This window comes from Mchenga conophoros, linkage group LG12 (assembly GCF_057382185.1).
Source record: "Mchenga conophoros isolate Kocher_MC1m ecotype Shallow Benthic linkage group LG12, M_conophoros_male_GT1.1, whole genome shotgun sequence".
In the NCBI taxonomy this organism is placed as follows: Eukaryota; Metazoa; Chordata; class Actinopteri; order Cichliformes; family Cichlidae; genus Mchenga; species Mchenga conophoros.
Window position 1 is genome coordinate 11,599,161 of NC_140537.1, and position 21,848 is coordinate 11,621,008.

The 21,848-nt window shown below is 40.3% G+C and overlaps 1 protein-coding gene across 1 annotated transcript in view; it reads right to left on the minus strand.

The window, feature by feature from the left end:
- LOC146562171 (voltage-dependent N-type calcium channel subunit alpha-1B-like) overlaps nucleotides 1–21,597 on the minus strand; it is a 349,202-nt gene extending 327,605 nt beyond the window's left edge. The window contains exons 1-3 of the mRNA XM_085293681.1: nucleotides 20,611–21,597; nucleotides 17,432–17,537; nucleotides 14,425–14,564 (exon numbers count right to left, since the gene is read on the minus strand). Coding sequence (XP_085149807.1) covers nucleotides 14,425–14,564; nucleotides 17,432–17,537; nucleotides 20,611–20,870 — 506 coding nt within the window. The 5' untranslated portion in view covers nucleotides 20,871–21,597. The remainder of the gene's footprint in view (nucleotides 1–14,424; nucleotides 14,565–17,431; nucleotides 17,538–20,610) is intronic.
- Between the last annotated feature and the right edge of the window lie 251 nt (nucleotides 21,598–21,848).

Genomic DNA, 21,848 nt, shown 5'->3' on the forward strand with positions numbered 1-21,848 from the left:
ATAGATATTTCACTGCTGCAAATACACGTAGATATATCGATGTGTTACAAGATTTATTAGACAGCTATAACAGTAGTTACCATCGTTCCATAAAAATGACCCCGAATCAAGTAAATTCAGACAACACAGCCTTAGTATTTCAAAACCTGTATGGCACCTCTTCTCGCTGTAGAAAAAACCCCATGAAATTTAAAAAAGGTGATCACGTTAGGCTCTCTAAAGTCAGAGGTGTGTTTGATAAGCGGTATGAGCAAACATTCACAAGCGAAGTGTTTACTATTGACCAATGCATACCTAGAGATCCTCCCGTTTATAAAATCAAAGATTATGACGGGGAAGAAATTATCGATAGTTTTTATGAGCATGAGCTGCAGAAAATCACTCTTGTCAAGGATAAGCTCTATCACATAGAGAAAATTCTCTCAAAACGTAAACAGAGGGGACAGGTTTATTTCCTGGTCAAATGGAGGAGCTGGCCTGAGAAATTTAATAGCTGGGTTAAAGCCAGTGAGCTTAAAACCATCGCATAACAAACTTCGGACCACACACGCACCTTGGTAACCTTGGTAACGGGTTAGCAATGACTGTCAGGTCGCAGGGTTTTTATGTCACGCTTCCATCAAATGCATTTAATAAGAGTTTTTCGCAGAAAAATATGTCTGAATGTAGCGGACCGATCACGTGGAACTCTCGCGAGCGTTCACTGTAAACTGCCCTCCGGACTAAGCCCCTATTCGGCCCGTTATTGATAACATGGGAGTCGTGTGAGCCAGCAGTATCTTTGTAAAACAGACCTGCACTAAATTGAGTTTTCAGAGTTTCTTCTGAGTAATTTAAATATGTTTCAATTATGGCTCTATATGCATGTGTCGAACTCGCTTGTGAAATCAGTCTGTCGCCCAATGTGACGTCACACTGACTGAAGATGGTGTTTAAAGGGTAATTTATAATTCCAACATTAGCGTCTGCTGCAATATCGCTACCATCATGGTTTGTTATTTTCATTCTTAAACTGAGCAGTGTATCATTCAGATCTAAGTAATGCAAGCCATTTCCGGGGACATAAAATTCCAGAGGTCCCCGATCTGTGAGCGCTGTTACTGGTAGAATTTCTGAATAACATTTGTCCTCGATAGACATCTGAATGAGTGGGGCTGTAAAAATATCTAACTCACTCAAGGTGCATTCGTTTGATCTCTCGTGAAGTAAAGACATTGCTGATTGCTTCTTAGTTGATGTTGTGTTTAGAATATATCAGTCTTGCGTCCTTATAAGCCTTATCATTAGGGAGATTAAGCCATGTATAGGGATATGAAATTTCAGTGAGAGCAACCTCCCATGACCCATCGAGATTGAGATGCTGGGCGAGATCCACACGGAAACAGCTGCTGGTGTTAGTTTTAAATACATTCAAACTTGCATTTGATGGAAGCGTGACATAAAAACCCTGCGACCTGACAGTCATTGCTAACCCGTTACCAAGGTTACCAAGGTGCGTGTGTGGTCCGAAGTTTGTTATGCGATGGTTTTAAGCTCACTGGCTTTAACCCAGCTATTAAATTTCTCAGGCCAGCTCCTCCATTTGACCAGGAAATAAACCTGTCCCCTCTGTTTACGTTTTGAGAGAATTTTCTCTATGTGATAGAGCTTATCCTTGACAAGAGTGATTTTCTGCAGCTCATGCTCATAAAAACTATCGATAATTTCTTCCCCGTCATAATCTTTGATTTTATAAACGGGAGGATCTCTAGGTATGCATTGGTCAATAGTAAACACTTCGCTTGTGAATGTTTGCTCATACCGCTTATCAAACACACCTCTGACTTTAGAGAGCCTAACGTGATCACCTTTTTTAAATTTCATGGGGTTTTTTCTACAGCAAGAAGAGGTGCCATACAGGTTTTGAAATACTAAGGCTGTGTTGTCTGAATTTACTTGATTCGGGGTCATTTTTATGGAACGATGGTAACTACTGTTATAGCTGTCTAATAAATCTTGTAACACATCGATATATCTACGTGTATTTGCAGCAGTGAAATATCTATACATTTTACTTTTAAGAGTTCTATTAAACCTTTCACAAACTGATGCTTTTAGATCGCTCCCTGTAGCAAAATGATTTATACCATACTTTTTCATTAAAGATTGAAAACTGGAATTAAAAAATTCCTTACCGCTATCTGTTTGGAGTTTTTGTGGGATTTGGCCATGTTTCAAGACAGATTCAAATGCTTTAGTGACTTGAACGCCTGTTTTGTTTTTCAAGATTCTTGCATAAGCTTTTTTAGAGAAAACATCTATAACTGTAAGTAAATATTGATAGCCATCATTATGCTCGGCTAACGCTCTCATATCACAAAGGTCTGCTTGGTATTGATTAAGAGGTCTGGGGACAAACACACGGTTTCTCGGAAAGCGCAGGCGTGCAGCTCGGTGTAAGGTGTAAGCGTCTTGTCCAGAGAGGAATTTCTGTGCTGTTTGCGCGTTAATCTTTGTACCACTTTCATCCTGTATGCTTTTAATCAATTTTTCCACACCGCAAAAGCTACCAGGGTGAGCTGGGTCATAATATGCACGTTTCAATAGATTCTGCTCTGCCATGTGTGATCTTTCAAGTTATGTTTAACTATGGTTTTATTTCATTATGAGCGGCTAGTTTTATGTCATGTAACGAGTTTGCAAATATATTTTTTATTTGATATAATTAATAACATTATAGTTTGTTTCTTTTCTAGTGAAAAAAAATAATTAGTTTGATTTACTGCAACGCTTTTCCAAAAAAGTTTTATTTGATGTAACGGTTTTCCACAAACTATTTAATCTGATGTCATGGAAGCAATAGATTTGAATGGGTGCGAAACAAATAACAAGATTGATTGTTGCAATGCTTTTCCAAAAAAGTTTTATTTCAGGTAATGGTTTTCAACAAACTATTTAATCTGATGTAATGAACAAAACAATAAACATGAACAAGAAAAGTTCTAAAAACTAACAGAGAAAAACATTTAAAAGTAAAAATAAGAAAAATAAAAAACATGTTAAGAAAAATAAATGGTAAAAGAGGGAGAGAAGAAAAAACGATTACTAGGGGAGCCAAAGAGAGTATTTGTCATATAGTACTTTATCAATTGTGGTCCAGGTAACTTCTGTAACGCTTGACTCAATTTCTAACAGTGCGGTCTCTATATCACTGGCCTCTCGGAGTTCAAAGAGATATGCTTGGGCCACACCTCTGACTAGAGCCGCTGGTGGTGAAAAACCCTCTAACCGCAAAATTTGTAATAATGTGTTGGTGAAATGTCCATTCCATAATCTTCTGCTGAGTTCATCATAGTACTTGAAAAAGTAATATTTTTCCAGTGGGAAAAGACATGAATGTCGTCTTTGTGAGGGATGTGACACCTCACATCCTTGACAGACATCTTGTCTGTGTTTCTGGAGCAAGGAGTTAACGAGGTACTTTACAGTCAATTTTATAAGTTCAAAAACAGCAGTAGGGAGTAGAGTCGCGGCCTCATCGTTGTCCGCGGGCGAAGGCTCGTTGTCTTCAGACTCTCGGAAAAGAGCCCGGCACACAGGGTCGCCCAAGGCCCACAGCGATGCACCGGAGATTGCGGTGCTTGAGGGGCTCTGCTCCGGTGATTGCCACCCGACAGCCGCTAGTTGTGGATGGCTGGGCGAGTTCCATCCTTGCGGTGATGAGGGCGGGGGTGGAGGCATAGCGGCCGGAGACGCTGAGGCCTGATGCGGGCTCTCGATCAACGGACTGGATGGCGGAGTAGCCAGATCGATTGGCGGAGTGGGTGGCGGTGTAGCCAGGTCGATTGGCGGAGTGGGTGGCGGTGTAGCGAGATCCATTGGCGGGCTGGGTGGTGGTGTAGAAGCAGCTGATGGTCGGAGGGATGATGGAGATAGAGAGCTGAGGGGTCCAAAGCTGTGGTTAGTCATGGTTGTTTTAAGTAGTGGATGAGACAGCAATTGCAGTTTTTAAGGGTTAGGGTTAGGAGAAGGCGGGGTAAGGGGGGACCGGAAGTGGGGGTGGGGGTATGTTGACCGTGGCGGGTTATTTCCAACCATCACCAGCTCAGTTGTACTTTTACTCATTTTGAACAGGTTTAATATTGTCGCATTGTTCTCGGCCATCATGTTGAGCCAGTGCTGAGTCGGAATCCGAAGCAATGTGCTGAAAACCCCGGACTGGGAGTTTGTAAGGTCGATCACAAAATCATCTGTGCAAGCTTGCTCGCATGTTTGTCGACTAACTCTACATACCCATCTGCAAAATGGAGTGCTCTTGGTCTCCCACTGGGTGTATGTGACGGTTTTGGTCACCGTGTTTTCATTCCGGAGTCGTTTGTGTTCTTGGGTGAATGGAGGGAACGAGTATTCCTCTTTGAAAACCCGATGCGTCTGTGTTTGCTGGTCTCTGGTTCGCGGTTGCTGAGAGCTGGTTTCCCGCACGCTTTTCTCTATTTCAGGGGTGGTAATGAGTGTAATAACCGCCCAGTCAGAGCTAGTAAAAGCGATTCGCGGTGTTAGCGGACCAAAACTTTCACCGGCTTTGAGCTGATAGAAAAAGATTTCACTCTGTGGTAGGCTGAAGGCATAACCCCAAAACCTGCCATTGTTGAGGCTGAATCTTTGCTCCAAACGGTTGGCCGCTGCTGTTGGCTGCACTCTGCAGAGATGTAGTCTTCTGAGTTCAGACGCCGTGGCGGAAGCTCTGTAACAGTTTACAGGAGTTTGAGAAAGCACCGTTAGGTTGGTAGGTCTCACGGCCATGCTTCTTTGAGAAAAAAGAGAAAACTTGCTTGTTTTTTCTGAGAGAGAAAAAAAACAGTTAAATTTAAGCTGAAATGTTCGATTATTTATCCTGAATGCCAGTAAGTGAATTAACCTATGGCTGAGAAGGTAAATCGAGCCTGGAGTGGATTGGCTAACCGGGGTGCGAAGGGAGCGGTGCAAGGGTTATGTGATTGGCAGCGGGGCGCAGTGAGGCGGAGTTGGTCTAAGGGGGGGATTTTCAAACGAGGTAAGCAGCGCATTAGGGAGCAGAGCGGGGAGCGAACAAGCAGGAAAAAATTGTGCTCTGCAAGAAGTTGTGGATCGGAGATTAAGAGCGAGGTAGAACTTAGAGTGTGGGTTGAATTTTAGAGCTTGCTAGTAAGAGGGAAGTTTTTGAAGGAAAAAAGAATAAGGATTTTCCCTGTTATCGAATATAAGGTTTTTGGGAATAGAGGGGTAGCTAACAAGTTATTCTAGGGGTTTTGGAGAAATCGCGGAGAAATTTTTAAAAGGAGTTTTGGCTTTGTTTGGCTGAGCATGAAGGGAGCCGCGGGGCGCTGAATTTGAGAAAAAAGACTAAGGATTTTTTCAGGATTTTCCCTGTTATCGAATATAAGGTTTTGGGAATAGAGGGGGTAGCTAACAAGTTATTGTAGGGTTTTGGAGAAATCGCGGAGGGTTTTTTAAGGAGTTTTCCCTGCTTATGTATCTAAGGAGGGTTAGGGGATCGCGAGTTTTTTCTGAGTATGAGTTTTATTCTAAATCTACAAATGCATATAAATCGAAATAAAGTTTTCCCCCAAGGCATGCAGCATGTGTTTGTGGCCATACTGAACGTTACAAAAGCACAAGTTTAACTAAACAATTTTAATATGGTTTAATACATTTTTAAACACATGAGCACGGAGCCCGAGAGAGCACGGTCCGGAGACACGGGCGCGCCCCTGCGCGCCCAGACACACAGCCTCGGGCGCGCGCGGGCGCGCGCACACACTATGACCCGCCACCAGATGGCGTTTTTTGAGCATAAAAAAAATAAAAATAAAAATTTAATTGCTTAAAGAAATAAAAGAATGCTATTTTGATATATAAGAAACTTTCTAAATAATCAATTATATTTTTTTATGAATATCATATTTTTATGAATATCATATTTTTATTACTTAATTACTTCCTACTTCCGGAGCTCATGAATAATTTAATTACTTCCGGACTTCCGGAGCTCATGAATAATTTAATTACTTCCGGAGCTCCGGAAGTAACCTGTCAGTTTGACGAAAGGGGTATAATATCACTCTCTTGCCTCTTCTTGCTGCTACTTCAATCATGAAACTGCTTAATGATCAGCTGATCGGCTTTTCTGTCGCGAGTCCGTCTCTCTTGTTTGCTTTTGGTCCACTTTGCACCAGAAAGAGGAAACCAGCGGCTGAACAACAGCAGCACGTTTAAGCTCGATAAGCTGTTGTTAGAATGTATTTAATATTACTTTCTACTCGAGGATCTTTTTCTACGTAGCTGACGCTGGTAACTGTGCAGGGGCAAAGTTTAGCCAGGGGGGCCGATAGGGCATTAACAGGGAAAAGGGGGCACAAAGACATACTTTTCTTTCTTAATCTCATTTAAAATGTCTAGCTTTTAATAAATAATTATCTGACACCCAAAGTTTTAATTTGATGTAAAATGAATAGAAGTCAATTACTGTATATAGTAACTATTAAGTCTAATATACCCTAGTAAGCTATAGTACTTTTTCCTTTGGGAAGGTACCATCTGTGCAGTCTGCAATTTTGTTGAAGAAAGATGTTGAATCTATTTAATATTTCTTGAAAAATAATTGATTTCTGTGCATTTTTTTTTCACACTGCTTCAAATTAAGGTTGATTACGTCGATTAAGCATCATGAGGTGGAGCGTGAGGGGTGGTTCCCTATTTTTTATTTATTTATTTTTGTTGTTGCTGGGAGTTGGAACTCTATTAGTTAGGTTGCTTAATATTTATGCTAAGTACTCTTTAAAATACCAGAATAGGGAGGATGGTGTAGGTTTAAGTTTATTAGATTGATCAGTATTGCTGAACTATGAAATTATTGTTTTTTGCATACAGGTATAACAGAATAGCTTTAGTGTAGTTGTTGTCTTAAACTTGAGTATGAACTTGTACAAAATGCAGCAAGATATTTAAAAAACAGTTTTGTTGATTAAAAAAAACACTATATCGGATTCATATCGGTATCGGCAGATATCCAAATTTATGATATCGGTATCGGACATAAAAAAGTGGTATCGTGCTATCTCTATTATTTACACGGGTGCACATAAGTGGTCCGCATGTGCGCATTTGCTGTCAAAATAAAAGACGCGCACCAGATAAGAAGTTGCAACGCACGTTTGCGTCCTTTTCCATATAAAAGGCACTGTTTTTGTCCGCTAGAGTGGCATTGTCACGACACATTCTGCAACACCTCTCTGTGTGTTCATCATTTGTTTGAAGCCAGCTCACCTCCTGCAACTACTTTTCCGAGAATACGCGCTTCTTTTGCGTTTCGGACTCCTTCTGACATTTCTTTGGAGGTGGAGGAACACCAAAGTAATTGCTTAAAGGAGCTTGCTTCTTCGACATCTTTAAAAGTTCTAAACAAATGTCTGTCCTCCTCCAGAAAATCTCATGTACGCAAACACGCGTTGCAACTTCTTATCTTTTTTATTTTGACAGCGAATGCGCACCTGCGGACCACTTATGTACACCCCTGGTTATTATTTAGCTCGTCATGTTGCAGCCACAGAAATTCTTTTGTCCATGAAACCATAAAGCTGCACTTTCTTTTTGCCTTATATCCTGCTGCTTTTACACACGCACTCACATAACGCTCAGCGATTCTCTGCGCGATCAACCTCTCACATGTTTAAGCTTGCTGCGGGAGATTTCACTTGTCATGTTTGCATAGTAAGCTAACGACTGATAAGACGATGTCAGAGGAATTTGTGCGCAAATTATCGTCATTCACCAATCAGTACTGTCACTCTCCATACACAGTTCGCGCGATTGCAAAGTGAAAGCAAAAAAACAAGCGCAAATTCAAACGCGATTTCAATATGTCACATATTGACAGTGGCTCACCGATGCCAATGACATAATTACCCAGCTACATTTCCGAAAGAATGCAAAAGCATTGACATATATTTTTCCTTCCTGCACGATGGGCAGGGCAGAGATAGATTTTGGTAGCCCGACTGGAAATATCGCTAGCGATTTTGCGAGCCCTGATGTGCCAAGTAAACACTCAGGCCACTAGCATGACACAGTACTAGCTGGCTCTGCAGTCTTGCTATACATATTTTGAAATGATAATTGTCTTATTTTTAGAACTATATTTTTAAATTATAAAGGCTTCTCAATATCTACATGTCATTATTTAGCTTTATTAAGTTCAGCCGACATGACAGGAAAGGCAAACAGCTTTCAAAACAGTCTAAAGGAGGACTCCGAATGGAGGATGGGGCTTGAGACACTGCGCAGGGCATCGATCGCACACTCAGACACATCAGTCCAAAAAAGAAAACACATCAGCAGATGCCTATCGGCTGCTGTCTCATTTTCAAATTTGTTCCTTTTCCGCTAACAGGCTGTAACTGCCTGAGGCTGGTTCTGTTGAGCTTAATGAGGCAGCGTGGAGAGGAAATGCCTCACATGTGCAATGACAAGGTCCAACATTTAACCATCATCACTATACTTCAAGGAGACAGATGCATAAGTTTCAAACACAGAAAATGACGACCTTTTGGCTTTATCACAATTGTGAAAAAGTTTAAACTGATTAATCATTGATTCAAATAATAATGATACAGTGGTTAAAAAAACCAAAAAAAACTTGGAGCCCGAGGGTTCGTATTGGACACCAACCAAACAATTATGTCTTTATTTAATAAACAAGTTCAGAATTACAATTACACAAGGTGTACCACCTCCTGCTTCAGACACAGCAGAGATTTAAATGCAGTAGACCATGAACTCAAATTAAATAAAAATACATGCTTTGACAAATTTCAAGCCATTTGAAGCCATTTAAAACCTTAAATAAGCTTAAATAAATCATCTACCCACAGAACTACCCACAAAACTCAAAACACTGGGTCAACGACCCAAGAACGACAACAACCTCACACCTCTAACCACAAAACAGTGTCACTGCAGTACAGAAAATTAAAAACCTCCCATGTGTAGAAAATAAATGAGAAACTGTAACACAGAAGCTCCTATAAGAAATGCAAGCACAGAATCCCGTGTGCTATTTCTTTTTGAGAGCAAAGTGGAGCAAGAGTGAAGAAATGTTGTTCAGCCAGGCTCAGGATATACCATACTGAGGTGGAATCCTCTAATGTCTGAAAAACTGCCCTGAAACTGAATCAGGTAAAGTGAATAACATTGATCTTCTCATTAAAATGCAATGCTGTGCTAGGAAATCATGAGGTTGCTATTTTGAAAGGTACCATGAGCTGAAAATGTTATCTTAGTAGTATCTGATGCAACACTTCATTAGATAATAGTGGATACAGCACAGTCAGTTTGTTGACAGGACAACAGCATTTTTGCTGAAAACAAATGTCTACCATGTGTTAGAGGGAGTGATCCCAGTAAGGCCATTCCAGTCACCCACAGCTTTATATAATTAAATTTATTAATATCATACGTGAAAGTTCAAAGGGCTAATATGTATGAAAACACATTTTAAAAAATATTGAATATGGTACATTTTACTGATAAGAGAAACATATGCACGTATGCTGTGTGTGGCATGTATTTTAGGGATGAGCAAAAATCACTGCAAAAATCCAACAGCAGCTGCTTTGATCCAGCCAGCTATAAAGAGGACTGCTGAGGAGAATCTATTCCTTCTGTGTTCAGCTCAATACACTATTGATTTTGGTAGGAGCATGCAGGAGGCAAATACATGTTCTTATTAGCAATTCCCTACATCAGACTGGAACATTGTAGAGTTATCTAATTACCAGCTAATGAAAGACGATTCAGGCCCCTGTTTTGAGAGCAAGCATCTGTGATGTGTGATGGGATCATTTGATAGCAAGTTCAAGATGGCCCTCGAACTGCTTCACATAGGCTATGAATTATTATTAAGCTAAAAGAGATCAATTCTGGGATATGAATAAGTGAACAGTACTCACCAATTTTGAACTGGGGAATAAAGGAAGGACCTAAGTCTTTCTAAGAAGGGCCTAATTGTGATGATGGATGTGACAGAATAAGTCTGATCCGTAGCAACTCCATGACATCAGCTCAATAATAATGAAAGACTAAGGGGTCGTTAGGAATACCTAGACCAGGGGTCAGCAACCTTTAACACCCAAAGAGCCACTTGGACCCGGTTTCCACGCAAAAGAAAACACTGGGAGCCGCAAATACTTTTTGACATCTAAAATGAAGATAACACTGCATATATTGTTTTTTTTTTACCTTTATGCTTTGTGTGAACAACTAAAGTAAGTAAGTAAAGTTTATTTATTAAGCGCCTTTCACAGACAGGCAGTCACAAAGCGCTGTACACAAATATTAAAATAAACAATACAATCAATAGACATTATACACAATGTAAAAGGTCAAATGTAAAAAATGTTAAGAATATCAAATACGTGGATCAACAAAAGGCTTGTTTGAACAGGAATGTTTTTAACTGCTTTTTAAAAGAATCCACAGAGCAACTAAAGCGTGCTGCTTATGAAATCCATGAAGTGCTACAGAGAAAATTTAATTTTATTTATGTAATTAACACATTTTGAACTCTTAAAGAAATATAAAAAAAGGAAAGACACCCAGCTTAACTAAAATCATCCATGTAGCAAACAAAAACTGTTGTGAGCCGCCACCCTTATATTGCCTGTGGGCTTTTGGAGCGTTGACCTAACTTTTAAAAAGTAATTGGAAAAAAAGCACTATGCTGCTAAAAAATGAAAAATAGATATTTGCAAAATTCTGCCTAAATATGTATTTCATGTGGTTAATGTATGTGGCGGGGCGTGGTCTGCAGTGCCCCTGCATGGGAGTCGGACGCACTTGAGTGGCACCCGCACTTGAGTGGCACCCGCAATCACGCCTCGCCGCCTTAAAGTCTGTGATCTCTCTCCTGAGAGTTTTACAACCGATATTATAAAAATTCTATTTTTTCCCCTCTGTCAGTGCAATATTGCCAAAATTACATAAATCCGTAGTTAATGTATTTGTTACTTCAACGATATAATATTATAATTCCTTATTATCCAAGTGTTCTATGTAATCTTTCATGTTACATGGAAGAGAGGATGTGGCATTTGCAACCTGTGAAAGCACAACAGAGTGAACCATGAAGGGTCATGTTATACTCAAGTTACAAACAACCTGCTAAGATGACTGCTCAGATGAGCTGAATGCTGATAATCAATGAGTCACTGCTAATACATGATTGCTATGGGTTTTCACACAGCACATCCTGCAGGAAATGGACATCATCACTGAGAAATGATTGGCCAGCATGTGTGTACAAGCATGCTTAAGTGCACTACCTGCATGTGTGTGTTCAGCTGCATGCACTCTGCACAAGTGATCCGATATCTACCCAGAAAACATGGCTCAACCCATCAGTGTAGCACGGCCCTGATAAAATGACCAGACCACAGCTGTAATGGCCTCTATCCACCACCCAACCCTTCAATTATGGCTGACATGCCAGCCTGTTCAGCCCCAATTGAATCAGGCCTGCTTGAGCTGCATCCACACCCAGCCTCGCTCGCGCGCGCTCTCTCTCTCTCTCTCTCTGCATATGTTAGAATGTTTCTATTATTCATAAGTATATAACAGAAATTGTTTATTGCGTAATGCACATGCTAAGCCTATTTTTAATCCCACAGTATTCCATCACTTGCCTATAGCTTGAAAAAAGGCCATCATCAGAAGATAACTAGATTTATATGTAAGCCAGTGTAACCCATCCTCCATCCTTATCAAGAAAATATTTTTGACTGGATTGGGCTCCCAGTATAGCTCTTTCTATGTTAGGAAGGCTCAAAAAGGATGAACAAGTGCAAAATTCTCTGCATGTACTTTGAAGGCCTGTAACTTGACAATTTTTATAGTATAAAGTTTTTTATAGCTTCATTAGATACACTAAAGCTATGGAACAAGAAAATTGACAGTTTGAGATGCTCACGTGGGATCGTTAGAACTGACTGATTATATAAGGAATCCTTATATTTGCTAGTTTTAACATATTTATATTTAGTATTTATGCAGAACACAAACGGTTTTGGTTCTACAATAAAGATGCAACATGCAAACAAGCAGATCTCAGACACATATTAGCAAACCAGACATTTATTATATTTCCTTGTTTCCAGCTAACAGGAACAAAAGTCTCACTGACTCTTAGTGATATCCAGCAAGAGGTTAAGGTGTTGATGAGAGGTTTGGGAATTGGCAGAGGCTGTTTGTTGCAACGAGGCTCCTCACAGCCCAAGACGCTGCAAATAAATCTCTGTATCATTACGTAAAAGAGGCTGGCCTGTCCCCCAGTGGGGCTAGCACGTGTTCAGGGACTTTCAGCAGCATAACAGCAGTCTCCTGATCCCTGCCCTTCCAGCATCAACCCCCCACAATACAGCCTCTCCCTTTTCACCGTTACCACACTTCAACAGCAATTAAAAGTGATGCAAAAGCATTGCATCACTTTTAAAGGGGATACAAAATTTTTACCTGAAGTTCCAGACTGACCTTCATAAGGTACAAATAAACATCAAGGGTTCTAAACTGTATAGCAGTATAGAAGTTTGGACTTCCTTCCACCACCTGCCGCTGGATCAGAGACTTCCTCTCAGACCGTGTACAGAGAGTTAGAGTGGGGCCTCATCTTTCCTCAGCCGCAACACTGGCTCTCCACAAGGCTGTGTACTGAGTCCCCTACTGTAGTTCCCACCCAGACAACACAGTCATCAAGTTTGCAGATGATACTACTGTGGTGGGGCTCATCTCAGGGGGAGATGAGACTGCATACAGAGCTAAAGTTCAGAGGCTGTCAGATTGGTGTGCAGTTAACAACCTGGACCTCAATACCACCAAAACAAAAGAACTGGTAGTTGACTTCAGAAGGAGGAAGTCCGAGCTGCAGCCTGTCAGCATCAATGGGGAGTGCGTGGAAAGGGTCTCCAGCTTCAAGTTTCTGGGTGTGCACATAGACACAGACCTCCAATGGAGCTCTAACACCTCTGCGGTCTTAAAGAAGGCCCAACAGCGTCTCCACTTTCTGAGAATCCTCAGAAAAATGGACCTGAAGAAGGAGCTGCTGACCGTCTTCTACCGCTGCTCCACTGAAAGTGTGCTGACATATTGCATCGGTGTGTGGTTCTCCAGCTGCACCACAGCACACAGAAAGGCACTCCAGACGGTCATCAACATGGCCCAAAAAATCATTGGACATCCTCTTCCCTCCCTGAAGGATCTGTACAGCACTCGCTGTCTCAAGAGGGCACGCAGCATCCTACGGGACTGCACACACCCAGGACACCGGGTGTATAAGCTGCTGCCGTCTGGCAGGAGGTTCAGGCTGCTGAGGTCCCGAACAAATAGACTCAAGGACAGCTTTTACAACAGGGCAATAGCCCTGATCAATGTAAATAGCTGACCTGACTGGATACCTCCCTGGACTTTTTTAGGGGGGAGGTAACAATGTTTAAAACAATAACAATAATATTTATATTTATAACAAGTTGCAATAATAATTAATGTGCAATAATAACAGTGTGCAATACACATACACTTATTCTTCTTTTTTATACTAAGTTAATATACTGTGTTGTGTTGTTTGTTGCGTTTGGATGTGTCATATCGTGTCGTGTTGTGTTATATGTAGTGCCGACGCAGGACAGTTTTTCCAATTTCATTGTACTACTGTACTATGTATGACTGTGCAATGACAATAAAGAGCTATCTTATCTTAAGTCACAAGAATAAATACAACGTTAACAAAGTAAACTAAACTCTTACAGTTTGACTCTATGAAAAAGTCAACTTTACTTGTGTTTCTGCTTACATTTTTTGGGGAAATATCTACAGTGTAGATATATCCTTTGTTAACTTGGCCAAATTTTTCAACACAAACATGACAGAAACTGATGCATGTTTGAGACAGACTTTCAAAAAGATTTGTACCATCTATTCTAAATTTCTTAAAACCACAACTAAGTGCTTTCATCAGAGTGGTCAGAAGGAACTAGCCATGGCCTTAAACTCAACACAATCCCCTGAAAAAAACAAAACTTGCTATTACTCGAAAATCCGTTTGTTTTTCATGATTTTAAAGATGAAAAACAGAAAGAAAGAAGCTTTTACTGGATTTGTATTATAGTCCTTTCTGTGCTGTGTTCTCTGATTTCCTTCTGTTTTGCACATCTACTGCAGACAATTCCCCTTACTGAGACACTGATTATTCAGACAGGAAGAAAACACCCAACCATCTGGAATGGCTCAGCTCTACTGATCATTAGAAATGCAACACACACACATACACAACAAAGCTCTCTCCCGCCTCTCATTAATCGCTGTTGCCCATCGGCTCTGTCAGTTAGCAGCTACATAAGCCATTAGGCCTGTGCTACTCACCCTGTTAGGACCACCACAAAGTCCATTACATTCCAGCCATTACGCAGGTAGGAGCCTTTGTGGAACGCAAAGCCCAGGGCAATGATCTTGATGCCAGCCTCAAAGCAAAATATTCCAATAAAGTAGGGTTCTGTGTCATCCTGTAAGAGGAAAGAAGAGCAAAGGATTTCTGAAACTGCAGACATAAATTTATAAAGATTGAGACAGATAATGTGAAATAATACACAATGAAAAAGAAGGGTCTAGATCATTAAGTGTCCGTGATCCTCTACAAAGCAAGCTCTACAGATGCTTTAACCCACCAAAAGAACTATAACTACGAAAAATCGAAACCTTTTTTTCCCTGTGAATCTGTGAGTTCTGGAAACGATTTAGAAAACTAGAGGTGTCCCCCAGTAAAAGGAATAACACATGGTGTAACTAGTGCTGGTAGACTGATTCAGTATAATTAATTCGGCTTCATCACTCCATTAACTTAATAGAGTTTAAAGTGAGAAGAGGTTTTAAAAAAGTACTCAAACTTAGGTCAAGGCATCTATTCAATCTATTCAAAAAACTAACTCCAAAAGGTATCATAAAGGTAATCATTAATCAATAATTGGTTACGGTTAAGCGATCTGTTATCAACTTCACACCTCAGAATACTCCGACATATAATATAACCCTAATCCAATTTTGCCCATTACAATGCAATTACACATGCAGATGTCCTCCTGCTCGTTTTCGAGCAGTATTTTAACTTCCTCTTAAAAATGAAACTTTTTGTACAGAGAGACTGAGAGTAACATAGTAACATTACAGGCACGCTACATTCATGCTACAGCCTGTTCATCCATCAGCATAAAGGGTGCACTGACTTGGATGGCAACATCAAATAGTAGTATGATCACCATAAAAGTGATCTATAGCTGCTTTTATCAAATGCCTTGAAACCTCATTGAAGGCACCATTTTGGTTAATTACATGTTGATAAAAGTGCAACTAATATCTTTGTTACCTCAAACAGGCGAATTCTACTACTTCCCTTGCAGTGAAATAGAATAACAGACCTTTTTTTTTTTTTCAAATAACCAAATCAACAATTAATAGAGTATAAGATTATAAAAATCATACAAAAGACTACACAGTAGTGGAAATAATTATTTGATCTTGTGCTGAATTTGTAAGTTTGCTCACTTGGAAAAAAATGAACAGTCTCTAATTCTTATAGTAGATTTGTTTTTTAGTTTTATGATCATTTAATTTTATTAGAGAGCGACAGAATATCACACCACCAGTAGTTACCTTCTCCCTAAGCTCCTCGCTGATGGTCTTGTAGCCTGTTTTTGCCTTCCACAGGTCTAAAATATTGTCCCTGATGTCCTTTGACAGACCAAATGTATTTAATTGACTAACTGATTGCAATCTGTGTGAGCACACATGACCACACGGCGAATCTGTGGGAGCCAGAATTAAGGCTGGATTGTAGGAGATCAAATACTAATTTTTTCTTTAGTGTTTTTTTTTATTTATTTATTTATTTTATTTCGAGCTGATATTTTGTCTCTTCATTCAAATGAAACTACCATAAAATTAGAGACTGTTCATTTCTTTGTAAGTGTGCAAACTTACCAATTCAGCAGGGGATCAAATAATTATTCCCCCTTCTGTATTGATACCTAGGGCTGTGCGATATGACCAAAATCTCATATCCCAATATAACAATTCTATCGTCCCGATAACGATATAAATCACAAAAATGTAACATTTTCTGTAAATTCTATGAATCTTTGCTGGAAGTGGAAGTGTTTCCAGCTGGGCGTCCTGTAGCTGGAGTCGAGTGTTTTAACCGATGCATGAAACTATACATTTTTAGACATTTAGACACCGTTTTCTTTGTGAGTATTTATTACACGGCGTGCTGCAGGGAAAAGCCTGTTCTAACGTTTGAGTCTAAGGTTTATTTTTTAGCACCTGGCGGCTCTTCTTTACTTCTCATCCGTAAATAATCTGCTCTTTCACGTGATTCAGTTTATTTTGAAAAGTCTCAACAGGATCTTGAGCTTTATTGTGAAAGGTTTGTGGAACATAAACAAGCGGACACGCGATGCTATTACCGTCGTTGTTGCTAACCACAACACATAAAAACAGGCGCTTGTCCGTCCGTAGTGTGGTTATATAAAATATAAGAGAAAGAGAGAACTTTAAGAAATGAATATAGCCACTGCAGTGACCATCAAAACGATGAAAAAATATTGCTTATTTTGCGACACTACGAAACAAACGATAGCGTAAAATGAAACGATAGACATTTTTATATCGTCATCCGATATATATCGTTATATCGAACAGCCCTATTGATACCTACTTTCAACCGCTTCCTTATCACAGCAGGGAGCTTTCAGTTTGGCTTTTTAATTTTTATTCGTTTTTTTGACACTACACAATCCCAAAGCAATAATCTTAAATTGTAGCCCTTGTCACAACTCCATAACTTTGCTTGGCAAACACAGACATTTTATGAAATCTATGGTATGTGGTATTTAATTTCTAAAGCAGCCCTGCCATTGTAACTCCCACTATTTCCCTCTTTAATAGAAAGACTTGACAAGAGAGTTCGGTGGGAGGAAGATGGAGCAGGGGTAGCCTGTGGTAATGACACAATGGGGATCAAAGGCAGCTCTGCATGGATCTACACAACCTGCAGCGCTCAGGAGGAAGGACACATGCTGAGGGGAAAACTGGTATCTTCACATCTTTTCAGTTTAGATACTTGATACTACTTGAAATGGTCAAACCCATGAGCACAGTTAGGTAAAAGAGGAAAGAATGAAATCAGAAACTTTTTGGAAGCAGAGTTTGCAGAATAGAAACTATTTACTTACAGAGAGACATGCATGCATGCATTCCAGACAAAAGAAAAACATCTGTTAAAAATAACAATGCTAATCCTCACAGTGTTTGCATTTACAAACTGCTGTTTCTATTGTGTAACACAATAAAAGAATCAACCAGCTTTTTTACTTACCAAACGCTCTGACATTGGGGTTTTGTCTGAGGCCGGTAGGTGTTGTTCCAAGGCCAGCACAATGCAGTTTGCTATAATAGTAGCCAAGATCATGTACTCAAATGGAGTGACAGTGTTAAGGAAGTCTTGTGAAAACTAGCAAACATTAAATCAAGACATAGAAACCTGACAAAAGTTGACACAAAGCCATTCCCCCCTTTACATTGGTAGGTAACAGCATTATGCATGAATAGAAAGTTTTGGCACTGGCACCAGACATCTCTTTCTGTTGAAATGATTGTGCTAGGTTATGTATCAGATTGGCTGGAGAGGAATACTGGAGAATATTCAAAGAAACAGAGTGCATGCACTTGAAGCTACAATTAAATTTCATAGCAGTTATTTTTTGTGGCTACCTCATCCATCAGTGATAAAGCTTTTAGCCTGCTTGTCATCATCTTTCTGTCATACCAAGAGAAATCAATGGAAGGTTAGACAACAGAGCAGGTAAAACAGCTACTAAGTGTCAACTTGGAAATGATGTATTAAGGAAGAAGAAATAGTTCATGAACTAATGTCCCTATCCATCAGGGTTTTATAGTAAGAATGAAGAGAACTGGGTAGATGATGAGTGAGTTTGTGGCAGAAATATATTCAAGGACTGACTCAGTACAGCAATCAGTGTGTTTTGTTTGTTTATTATTTCCTAACACAACACTTTTTTTAAGTTCCAAGTTCAGTTCCTAGCTCTGTTTCAATCATCTGGGCGGAGCAATGCTGACACACCGGCATTTTTGCTATCACTTCATAGGTCAACCAAAGCTATCCTTTTATGTTAACTGGTAATATTGCCACAGCAGATCATCTGCCTCCATCTCTTCCAACAACTAGCATTCTCCTGTGTTACACCATGTCTTCCTTCAATATATGCATAAAGCTTCTCTGTGGTCTCTCTCTTTCCCTGCTGCCTAGCAGCTTCATATTCAACATCCAATATATCTACTTCCATTGAAAATCTTAACTTGCTTAAGTCTCCCAACTCCAGCTCAGCTTACTGTGTTTTTGGCAGCACTACCATCTTGTAAATGTTCCCTTTCCCTCTTGCTGCTGCTATCACAATATTGGAAATGGGAAGCTAACGCTGCTTTAGGGAGAAGAGGAAGCACAGAAACTCCTTTATGCAGGAAGCACTCCATAATAAAATGACACAAATAATGTAAGTATAATCAGAAGAATAAAGGGCAAAATTGCGTCCCTGTATCTAGATTGGGTTCAGTCATTTGGTATTATGGGCTCAAATTTTGATATGTTTTTTTCATGTTTACATTTGTACTGTAAACAAAGTCAATGAAACGGTAATGGAAATTTTTATTCCATTATATATAACAGTTCTAATACAACAGAGTTCTATAATGAACTCATAAAATAAATGTAACTGTAGTCAGATACTGGGAAAATTTGTTTTAAAAACTACAGAGTAAAAATGTGATGTTGATAAAAAGCTTGCAGTGTATGTGGATTACATTTGAAATATAACCTTTGTTACATTGTTTGTTATAAATGCCATTTTTGTCATATTTTTAGAGCATTCTTTTGAACTGTGTGGGTTTTTTTTAATAGTTTGAATATGCACTACCTCCCATCTGCCAAACACCTAGCACTGCAATTCCTGTACCAAACTAACTGAAATAAGTTGTACTCCTTTCATTTAAATTTAATTGCATTACTTATTACAATTTAACAATGTAACCTTTTACATTACAAAACTAATCTTTCCAGCTTTGTTCTTACACGAGTTGAGGAAAACCTTTTCATGATCTGCAGACCTCAACTTGGTCACTTATAACAAACACTTCCAGTCAAATTTGTACACTAAAAATCAAGGATGACAACTCCTGATTATAATTGTGTGTATAGATGGTTACTTTCTCCATCTACACCCACAGAAAAATACAGTACAGTAAACTAAATATTTTCACGACGTGCCCCTTCAATATAGTCGTACTATTTTACTAGCACCTTACTAGAGAGCTATATCTATCTTCTAATACACTCCCTGATTTTTGCAAAAGCAAGACAACCCAAAGTGATCACCATTCTAAGTCTCCAGTGTGGTGGGAGCTTGGTGATGCATATCTGGTGATATGCAGCAGTTCTTCAGTGTTTAATTTAACGTCTGCTTTTTAAAAGAAATTAAATGCAGATTTGTACCGCTCATTTGGGTATCTCGCTCTCTACATTGCACTGCCATCGTGTTATTAGTGTACCCCTCACGGACGATACAGCTCGGCCAGTAGGAGAGGATCCTCAGGAGAGGGAGGAGACCGATGGATTCCAGCCACCAGGCCTCCAACTGCTTCGAACCACAGTAAATCCTCCTGCAGCGCACCAGGATAAATGGCTCACTAATGCACTGCGACATTAAAAATGATAAAAGAAAACTTTTATCATGCCAGAGGTTAACCAACCAGTGACTTACGCAATGGATACTATTCCACAACTAAATGTGAGTTAATTGCATGAACACTCATGCACATATACAGGTGTCTTTCCAGGGACTTTTCCTCAGAAAAAATCTAAATGCACACCAGTAAGAAATGATTTTGGTCAGCATACAAAGCTCAGCAGGTGGCATTCACTCACTGTGCACAACATCTACCAAACAGACATGAGCTGCTTTATAACCTGAAACCTGCTGCATTTCAGCGCTTGTTTGTTTTGTGTCACACCCATGCAGCGTGCCACCGCCTCACTGCTGAGGAAAGCCTGCAGATTGCTGAAGTTCAGTTCCCTGGACAGCACCATCTGCAGAGCACAGCATTCACCAGAAGACAAGAAAAGGATCTACCGAGAAGCCCATATAGTCATATCATCACACATAAACTTCAACTCTTACCTAGATGTGCTATATTATAAAAAATAAAAAAAAACCTCATGACTACAGCATTTAGCAGCATGGGACTTGTGACCAACACTGGAAACAACCAGAGAGCCAGCTGTGCAAGTTTTACATTTTAGCTGAACGTATTGTTGCTTTCTTAACATATATTTATACTAATTGATAAACAGTATTCTAGATGCCGGCTTCTTCTGCCTCTAAATAAGGCCCCTTAAAATTTCCTGGGAGTTCGGCGTCAGGCATGCGGGTTTTATGCAGGACAGAGCGGCTTATCTGGGGGTTTACTGGGTTGTAAGGATATGGCCATTCGGTGATCTTTTTGGCATATTTCCGTATTACATTATCCTCGCTGAAGATGAACAAAGAGCGGTTGACGGTGAGGCAGTTCTGTTTGACTGGAATTGGGTTGTAAATGGCCATGGTCCTGGCTCTCTGGGCCATCGTCTGCTTGTACATCCTCTGGCCACCCGGAGGCCCCGGCTGCCGGCTGCCCCCCCTGGCAGGGGCCGCGGGGCAGCCGCCTCCATAGCGGCCGGACAGTTCGTCTTCAAATCGAGCCATTGCGGAATAGCGCAGACCTTGCTGGAGAAACCAAAACTGACACCAGAAAAAAAATAGAGAAGAAGCATCACCACACACACTGACGTCCCGTCCCCGTGCAGGTCCTTTGGGTGCGTGTGTCGGCCACGACCAGCAGAGTCAAACATTCACACACACACACAAAAAAACGAGCTGAGGGAGGCTCTTTTTCATCAGCCTCAGTCGGTTATTGCCTCACCTCCATGTTTTTACTCTCCGCGGCGTGGAATTGTTGCTTAAAGTTTAGACGCTCACATTCCATGATGCATCATTTTCATGGCGGACTGCCCACGTCCTCGCAGGTAGCTTTTAAACTGGCGTCAACGCTACAAGTTCATGCTAGAGGATGCGGAGACAACGGAACACCGTGTCTAAAAGACAGCCACCTCAAGACAAGATAATACAGCAGAGGGAAAAATCGCGAAATGTCACAGTGAGTAAACCTGTTTTCCACCAAATAATGTCTGTAAACAGCCGCATTTCTTTTCTTAATCACTGCTGACCGCTGTGACTTAAAAGCAGTCTTCGTTAAAGCACTTTGCCCCACGGAAGAAAAAACTGATGTAATTTCATCTGATCGTTCGTCGAGGAGAAATCACAGTGCAGCTGCTTGTTTCCATGAATTTGCGGTTAATGGGAATGTAGCTACCACTTTCTCTACTGTTCCTCAGACCCCCACGTGACCAACAAGACGCCAGCCAGTGGCTCCACCTGGGCGAGCCCTGTTACCATAGCAACAGGGAGGAGAACGAGCCACGGGTCAAGTTACACGGAATGAAAATGACTTCCGGCAAAATCAGAGCTTGTTTGTGGGCAGATCTGATTTCGGTTTTTGAAAATATTGCAACTAACCCAGCGAAAACTGATGTAACTGCGATATAAACAAAATTATGTCGGTTCGATTCCCTTCGAAAATCAAACAGTAAATAGGACGAAACGATTTCCGGTCAATATTTCCAA